The 9677-nt window shown below is 39.6% G+C and overlaps 1 protein-coding gene across 1 annotated transcript; it reads right to left on the reverse strand.

Annotated features, from left to right (window-relative positions):
• Nucleotides 1–7467: 7467 nt before the first annotated feature.
• Nucleotides 7468–9138, reverse strand: LOC128061002 (coilin-like). The gene is given in 4 exon segments (XM_052653364.1): nucleotides 7468–8034; nucleotides 8036–8675; nucleotides 8677–8925; nucleotides 8927–9138. Coding segments are annotated over 4 exon segments (1668 nt in total).
• Between the last annotated feature and the right edge of the window lie 539 nt (nucleotides 9139–9677).

The raw sequence follows: 9677 nt of genomic DNA on the forward strand, positions 1-9677 counted from the left end.
CATAGACGTCTCATAACTCATTACTGGACACTTCATTGCACTCGGGAGAGAAGAAATCCAGCTCTACCCACCAGAACTCCGATACAAGCTTCCCTAACCAAGAAACCTTGACAAGCCACTGATACAACCCCACCCACAGTGAGGAAACTCCACAATAAAGAGAACTCCACAAATTCCCAGAATACAGAAAGGCCACCCCCAAACACAGCAATATAACCAAGATGAAGAGACAGAGGAATATCCAGCAGGTAAAGGAACAGGAGAAATGCCCACCAAACCAAACAAAGAGGAAGAGATAGGGAATCGACCTGAGAAAGAATTCCGAATAATGATAGTGAAAATGATCCAAAATCTTGAAATCAAAATGGAATCACAGATAAACAGCCTGGAGACAAGGATTGAGAAGATGCAAAAAAGGTTTAACAAGGACCTAGAAGAAATAAAAAAGAGTCAATATATAATGAATAATGCAATAAATGAGATCAAAAACACTCTGGAGGCAACAAATAGTAGAATATCGGAGGCAGAAGATAGGATTAGTGAAATAGAAGATAAAATGGTAGAAATAAATGAATCAGAGAGGAAAAAAGAAAAACGAATTAAAAGAAATGAGGACAATCTCAGAGACCTCCAGGACAATATGAAATGCTCCAACATTCAAATTATAGGAGTCCCAGAAGAAGAAGACAAAAAGAGAGACCATGAGAAAATCCTTGAGGAGATAATAGTTGAAAACTTCCCTAAAATGGGGAAGAAAATAATCACCCAAGTCCAAGAAACCCAGAGAGTTCCAAACAGGATAAACCCAAGGCGAAATGACCCAAGACACATATTAATCAAATTAACAAAGATCAAACACAAAGAACAAATATTAAAAGCAGCCAGGGGAAAACAACAAATAACACACAAGGGGATTCCCATAAGGATAAGTGTAGATCTTTCAATAGAAATGCTTCAGGCCAGGAAGGAAAGGCAAGACATACTTAAAGTGATGAAAGAAAATAACCTATAGCCCAGATTACTGTACCCAGCAAGGATCTCATTCAAATATGAAGGAGAAATCAAAAGCTTTACAGACGAGCAAAAGCTGAGAGAATTCAGCACCACCAAACCAGCTCTCCAACAAATGCTAAAGGATATTCTCTAGACAGGAAACACAAAAAAGGCATATAAACCCGAACCCTAAAGAATAAAGTAAATGGCAACGGGATCATACTTATCAATAATTACCTTAAACATAAATGGGTTGAATGCCCCAACCAAAAGGCAATAACTGGCTGAATGGATACAAAAGCAAGACCCCTATATATGCTGCCTACAAGAGACCCACCTCAAAACAAGGGACACATACAGACTGAAAGTGAAGGGCTGGAAAAAGATTTCCATGCAAATAGAGACCAAAAGAAAGCAGGGGTAGCAATACTCATATCAGATAAAATAGACTTTAAAACAAAGGCTGTGAAAAGAGACAAAGAAGGCCATAATGATTAAAGGATCAATCCAAGAAGATATAACAATGATAAATATATATGCACCCAACATAGGAGCACTGCAATATGTAAGACAAATGCTAACAAGTATGAAAGGGGAAATTAACAATAACACAATAATAGTGGGAGACTTTAATACCCAACTCACACCTATGGATAGATCAACTAAACAGAAAATTAGCAAAGAAACACAAACTTTACATGATATAATAGACCAGTTGGATCTAATTGATATCTATAGGACATTTCACCCCAAAACAATGAATTTCACCTTTTTCTCAAGTGCTCACGGAACCTTCTCCAGGATAGATCACATCCTGGGCCATAAATCTAGCCTTGGTAAATTCAAAAAAATTGAAATCATTCCAAGCATCTTTTCTGACCACAATGCAGTAAGATTAGATCTCAGTTACAGGAGAAAAACTATTAAAAATTACAACATATGGAGGCTGAACAACACGCTGCTAAATAACCAACAAATCACAGAAGAAATCAAAAAAGAAATCAAAATATCCACAGAAATGAATGAAAATGAAAACACAACAACCCAAAAGCTGTGGGACACTATAAAAGCATTGCTAAGAGGAAAGTTCATAGCAATATAGGCATACCTCAAGAAACAAGAAAAAAGTCAAATAAATAACCTAACTCTACACCTAAAGCAACTTGAAAAGGAAGAAATGGAGAACCCCAGGGTTAGTAGAAGGAAAGAAATCTTTAAAATTAGGGCAGAAATAAATGCAAAAGAAACAAAAGAGACCATAGCAAAAATCAACAAAGCCAAAAGCTGGTTCTTTGAAAGGATAAATAAAATTGACAAACCGTTAGCCAGACTCATCAAGAAACAAAGGGAGAAAAATCAAATCAATAAAATTAGAAGTGAAAATGGAGAGATCACAACAGACAACACAGAAATACAAAGGATCATAAGAGACTACTATCAGCAATTATACGCCAATAAAATGGACAACATGGGAGAAATGGACAAATTCTTAGAAAAGTACAACTTTCCAAAACTGAACCAGGAAGAAATAGAAAATCGTAATAGACCCATCACAAGCATGGAAATTGAAACTGTAATCAGAAATCTTCCAGCAAACAAAAGCCCAGGTCCAGACGGCTTCACAGCTGAATTCTACCAAAATTTTAGAGAAGAGCTAACACCCATCCTACTCAAACTCTTCCAGAAAATTGCAGAGGAAGGTAAACTTCCAAACTCATTCTATGAGGCCACCATCACCCTAATACCAAAACCTGACAAAGATGCCACAAGGAAAGAGAACTACAGGCCAATATCACTGATGAACAGAGATGCAAAAATCCTTAACAAAATTCTAGCAATCAGAATCCGACAACACATTAAAAAGATACACCATGACCAAGTGGGCTTTATCCCAGGGATGCAAGGATTCTTCAATATCCGCAAATCAATCAATGTAATTCACCACATTAACAAATTGAAAAATAAAAGCCATATGATTATCTCAATAGATGCAGAGAAGGCCTTTGACAAAATTCAACATCCATTTATGATAAAAACTCTCCAGAAAGCAGGAATAGAAGGAACATACCTCAACATAATAAAAGCTATATATGACAAACCCACAGCAAACATTTTTCCCAATGGTGAAAAATTGAAAGCATTTCCCCTAAAGTCAGGAACAAGACAAGGGTGCCCACTTTCACCACCACTATTCAACATAGTTCTGGAAGTTTTGGCCACACCAATCAGAGCAGAAAAAGAAATAAAAGAAATCCAAATTGGAAAAGAAGAAGTAAAACCCTCACTGTTTGCAGATGACATGATCCTCTACATAGAAAACCCTAAAGACTCCACCAGAAAATTACTAGAGCTAATCAATGAATATAGTAAAGTTGCAGGATATAAAATCAACACACAGAAATCCCTTGCATTCCTATACACTAATAATGAGAAGATAAAAAGAGAAATTAAGGAAACAATCCCATTCACCATTGCAATGAAAAGAATAAAATACTTAGGAATATACCTACCTAAAGAAAATAAAGACCTATATATACAAAACTATAAAACACTGATGAAAGAAATCAAAGAGGACACTAATCGATAGAGAAATATACCATGTTCATGGATCAGAAGAATCAATATAGTGAAAATGAGTATACTACCCAAAGCAATCTACAGATTCAATGCAATCCCTATCAAGCTACCAGCGGTATTTTTCACAGAGCTAGAACAAATAATTTCACAATTTGTATGGAAATATAAAAAAACCTCGAATAGCCAAAGCAATCTTGAGAAAGAAGAATGGAACTGGAGGAATCAACCTGCCTGACTTCAGGCTCTACTACAAAGCCACAGTCATCAAGACAGTATAGTACTGGCACAAAGACAGAAATATAGATCAATGGAACAAAATAGAAAGCCCAGAGATAAATCCACACACCTATGGACACCTTATCTTCAACAAAGAAGGCAAGAATAATCAATGGATTAAAGACAATCTCTTTAACAAGTGGTGCTGGGAAAACTGGTCAACCACTTGTAAAAGAATGAAACTAGATCACTTTCTAACACCATACATAAAAATAAACTCAAAATGGATTAAAGATCTAAACATAAGACCAGAAACTATAAAACTCCTAAAGGAGAACATAGGCAAAACACTCTCCGACATAAATCACAGCAGGATCCTCTGTGATCCACCTCCCAGAATACTGGAAATAAAAGCAAAAATAAACAAATGGGATTTAATTAAAATTAAAAGCTTCTGCACGACAAAGGAAACTATAAGCAAGGTGAAAAGACAGCCTTCGGAATGGGAGAAAATAATAGCAAATGAAGCAACTGACAAACAACTAATCTCAAAAATATACAAGTAACTTCTGCAGCTCAAGTCCAGAAAAATAAACGACCCAATCAAAAAATGGGCCAAAGAACTAAATAGACATTTCTCCAAAGAAGACATATGGATGGCTAACAAACACATGAAAAGATGCTCAACATCACTCATTATCAGAGAAATGCAAATCAAAACCACAATGAGGTACCATTTCACACCAGTCAGAATGGCTGCGATCCAAAAGTCTGCAAGCAATAAATGCTGGTGAGGGTGTGGAGAAAAGGGAACCCTCTTACACTGTTGGTGGGAATGCAAACTAGTACAGCCACTATGGAGATTCCTTAAAAAACTACAAATAGAACTGCCTTATGACCCAGCAATCCCACTACTGGGCATACACACCAAGGAAACCAGAATCGAAAGAGACGTCTACTCCAGTGTTCATCGCAGCAGTTTATAATAGCCAGGACATGGAAGCAACCTAGATGTCCATCAGCAGATGAATGGATAAGAAAGCTGTGGTACATATATACAATGCAGTATTACTCAGCCATTAAAAAGAATACATTTGAATCAGTTCTAATGAGGTGGATGAAACTGGAGCCTATTATACAGAGTGAAGTAAGCCAGAAAGAAAAACACCAATACAGTATACTAACACATATATATGGAATTTAGAAAGATGGTAATGATAACCCTGTATGTGAGACAGTAAAAGAGACACAGATGTATAGAATGGACTTTTAGACTCTGTGGGAGAGGGAGAGGGTGGGATGATTTGGGAGAATGGCATTGAAACATGTATACTATCAGGTAAGAAATGAATCACCAGCCTATGTTTGATACAGGATACAGGATGCTTTGGGGCTGGTGCATGGGGATGATCCAGAGAGATGATATGGGGTGGGAGGTGGGAGGGGGGTTCAGGATTGGGAACTCATGTACACCCGTGGCTGATTTATGTCAATGTATGGCAAAACCAATACAGTATTGTAAAGCAAAATAAAGTAAAAATAAAAATTTTTTAAAAAAAGAAAAGGCAAAAAGATATAACACTGAAGGATGAACTCCCTGGCTCTCCCAATATGCTACTGGAGATCAGTGGAGAAATAACTCCAGGAAGAATGAAGACAGAGACAAAGCAAAAACACCCAGTTGTGGATGTGACTGGTGATAGAAGCAAGGTCCGATGCTGTAAAGAGCAATATTGCATATGAAACTGGAATGTTAGGTCCATGAATCAAGGCAAATTGGAAGTGGTCAATCAGGAGATGGCAAGAGTGAAATCACCATTTTAGGAATCAGCAAACTGAAATGGACGGGAATGGGTGAATTTAACTCAGATGACCATTATATCTACTACTGTGGGCAAGAGTCCCTTAGAAGAAATGGAGTACCATCATAGTCTACAAAAGAGTCCGACATGCAGTACTTGGATGCAATCTCAAAAACAACAGAATGGTCTCTGTTCATTTCCAAGGCAAACCATTCAATATCACAGTAATCCAACTCTATGCCCCTACCAGTAATGCTGAAGAAGCTGAAGTTGAACGGTTCTATGAAGATCTACAAGACCTTTTAGAACTAACACCCCAAAAAAGATGTCCTTTTCATTATAGGGGACTGGAATGCAAAAGCAGGAAGTCAAGAAACACCTGGAGTAACAGGCAAGTTAGGCCTTGGAGTACAGAATGAACCAGGGCAAAGGCTAATAGAGTTTTGCCAAGAGAACACACTGCTCATAGCAAACACCCTCTTCCAATAACACAAAAGAATAGTCTACACATGGACATCACCAGATGGTCAATACCGAAATCAGACTGATTATATTCTTTGCAGCCAAAGATGGAGAAGCTCTATACAGTCAACAAAAACAAGACCAGGAGCTGACTGTGGCTCAGATCATGAACTCCTTATTGCCAAATTCAGACTTAAAATGAAGAAAGCAGGGAAAACCACTAGACCATTCAGATATGACCTAAATCAAATCCCTTATGATTATACAGTGGAAGTGAGAAATCGATTCAAGGGATTAGATCTGATAGACAGAGTGCCTGATGAACTATGGACAGAGGTTCATGACATTATACAGGAGGCAGGGATCAAGACCATCCCCAAGAAAAAGAAATGCAAAAAAGCAAAATGGCTGTCTGGGGAGGCCTTACAAATAGCTGGAAAAGAAGAGAAGTGAAAAGCAAAGGAGAAAAGGAAAGATATACGCATTTGAAAGTAGAGTTCCAAAGAAAAGCAAGGAGAGATAAGAAAGCCTTCTTCAGTGATCAGTGCACAGAAATAGAGAAAAATAATAGAATGGAAAAGACTAGAGATCTCTTCAAGAAAATTAGAGATACCAAGGGAACATTTCATGCAAAGATGGGCTCAATAAAGGACAGAAATGGTAGGGACCTAACAGAAGCAGAAGATATTAAGAAGAGGAGGCAAGAATACACAGAAGAACTATACAGAAAAGATCTTCATCACCCAGATAATCACGATGGTGTGATCACTCACCTAGAGCCAGACATCCTGGAATGTGAAGTCAAGTGGGCCTTAGGAAGCATCACTACAAACAAAGCTAGTGGAGGTGATGGAATTCCAGTTGAGCTATTTCAAATCCTAAAAGATGATGCTGTGAAAGTGCTGCACTCAATATATCAGCAAATTTGGAAAACTCAGCAGTGGCTATAGGACTGGAAAAGGTCAGTTTTCATTCCAATCCCAAAGAAAGGCAATGCCAAAGAATGCTCAAACTACTGCACAATTGCACTCATCTCACATGCTAGTAACATAATGCTCAAAATTCTCCAAGCCAGGCTTCAACAGTACATGAACTGTGAACTTCTAGATGTTCAAGCTGGTTTTAGAAAAGGCAGAGGAACCAGAGATCAAATTACCAGCATCCGTTGGATTATAGAAAAAGCAGGAGAGTTCCAGAAAAAACATCTATTTCTGCTTTATTAACTATGCCAAACCCTTTGACTGTGTGGATCACCACAAACTGTGGAAAATTCTTGGTGTTTTTTTTGTTTTGTTTTGTTTTTTTTTCCAACTCACAAATCTTTAAAAAAAAAAAAAAACAGTTCAGGTTTAGTCACTTTCACAAGACATTTATAAACCATGAGGTGGAGAGGTCATACTCGGGGAAGCTCCACACTTTATGTGTTTCTCGGAGATTCGATAATCAGTCTTGGATCAATTAACTCTCTCCAAAAAACTGTTATCCTCTTCTGCTGCGTCACAGCATACTCCACTACCTCAGCTCCATTTTCGTTGTGATAAACCAAATCAAATTTCCCAGGTTCTTTCATAGCAGGTAAGGATGAAAGAATTTCTTTGTCTACTTGCTGGGTCTCTGGGTTATGGCTTAATATTCTTCCTTCTTTATAGTCAGAGACATCAGGAGAATAATTGGATGTTAGGTCCAAAAGCTTAAATGCAATCTTTTCTCCAACTTGAGGAGCAGCTGCTAACAGTGGTAAGAGACTGTAGTCCTTCTTGTGTGTCTCTATGGGATTCTGGATGATGGTAGATGAGTTTGTCACCATTTCATTCAACTGTTGTTGCTTCTGATAGTCGGCGTTTCTATTTAAAACATAGGGAACAGCATGCCCTCTTCCTCGACCTCTCCCCCGCAAACCCCGCCCCCTCGCTCCCTTCCAGGAAAGAAGGTCCTCTCCTCTGCCCCAACCTCTTCCCAGACTAGCGGGTAGAGTCACGTTGGGAGGAGGACAGAGGACTGTTTGGGTCCGACTGCTTCCATCCAGAGGCGTTTGGAGCCTGTGATGATGGCCCTGGACGATTTCTTCCTACAAAGAGGCCTACAGTCTTTAAGAACTCTGCAGTACACTCTGGGGTGCTTTTTAGCATCACGCATTGATCGTCTGACTCTGAACTAGAGTCTGAACAAGAAGATGATGTTCTGGAGGTCTTGCCCTTGACAGGGACAGAGGTAAAACCAGTTTTTGGAACCACTTTGTTTGTAGCTGTGGTTTTCACAGGGGATCCGTCCTTTGACACGTCAGTCGAGATTTTCTCTGAGGAATCTCTGACCTCTAAGATGACGTTGCTGAGACCATCACTGGTTGGTTCATGGTAAGACTCAGACTCCAAGGAGGAATCAGGACTGTGTTTTGTACGGACGACCAGGCCACCTTTCCTGTTGGCTTCCACAAGGCTGTTTCTAGCAGGAAGAGCTTTAGGGCTGCACTTCTGGAGGGTCCACTCTTTCACAGACTGTGCTTTAGAAGACTTGGGAGTCTTGGCATGTTTTTTATATTCACGTTTCTCCTTTTTCTTTGGCGACTTTTTTGCAGTCTCTCCATCATCAACCTCCACTGCATCACACGTGGCTTTGTTTTTCCTCGTTTTTTTTACTCACCCTCTGGTCTGTGGCGGCTTTCGGTTCTAAATCCAAGGTCTTCTCACTGTTATTGTTCTCTTGCCTCTTCCAATGCCTCTTTGAATTTCTGTAGTCTAGATCAGTTTCTTCACCTTCGTCCAACTTAAATGCCCACTTCTTTGCTTTTCTAGGTAATAAACGAGTACTATTCCCATTACTAACTGTTACAGGACTCTCAGCAATTCCTTTCTCTTCTAATTTAATGCAGGTGCACGCTCTCGGCGGGGGGCAATAGTGCCCCCTCCAAGTAGAGGCCCAGGAGGGCCCCGGAACTGAAGCCGAAGCGCTGGCGGATCAGACTGATGAGGTCTGTGATGACTTGGCATCCGTTCAGGTCGATGAGAAGCCGGAAAGACGTGCAGTACAGGGTGCCGGGCGGTGGGTAATAGAATTCAAGCCATAGCCTAACCGTCTTGGAGGCTGCCATCTTGCTCGATGCCTGGAAAATTCATAAAGAGATGGGAATGACCTCCCTCTTGAGAAATCTATATGCAGGTCAGGAAGCAACAGTTAGAACTGGACATGGAACAACAGACTGGTTTCAAATAGGGAAAGGAGTACGTCAAGACTGTATATTGTCACCCTGCTTATTTCACTTTTATGCAGAGTCCATTATGAGAAACACCAGGCTGGATGAAGCACAAGCTGAAATCAAGATTACCAGGAGAAATATCAATAACCTCAGATATGGTGGGCTGCTGTCTATGGGGTCGCATAGAGTCAGACACAACTGAAGTGACTTAGCAGCAGCAGCAGCAGCATGCAGATGACACCACCCTTATGGCAGAAAGTAAAGAAGAACAAAAGAGACTCTTGATGAAAGAGGAGAGTGAAAAAGTTGGCTTAAAACTCAACATTCAGAAAACAAAGATCATGGCATCTGGTCCCATCACTTCATGGCAAATAGATGGGGAAGAAGTGACAGACTTTATTTTCTGGGCTCCAAAATCACTGCAGATGGTGATT

The sequence above is a fragment of the Budorcas taxicolor genome, chromosome 15 (assembly GCF_023091745.1).
Source record: "Budorcas taxicolor isolate Tak-1 chromosome 15, Takin1.1, whole genome shotgun sequence".
Lineage (NCBI taxonomy): Eukaryota > Metazoa > Chordata > Mammalia > Artiodactyla > Bovidae > Budorcas > Budorcas taxicolor.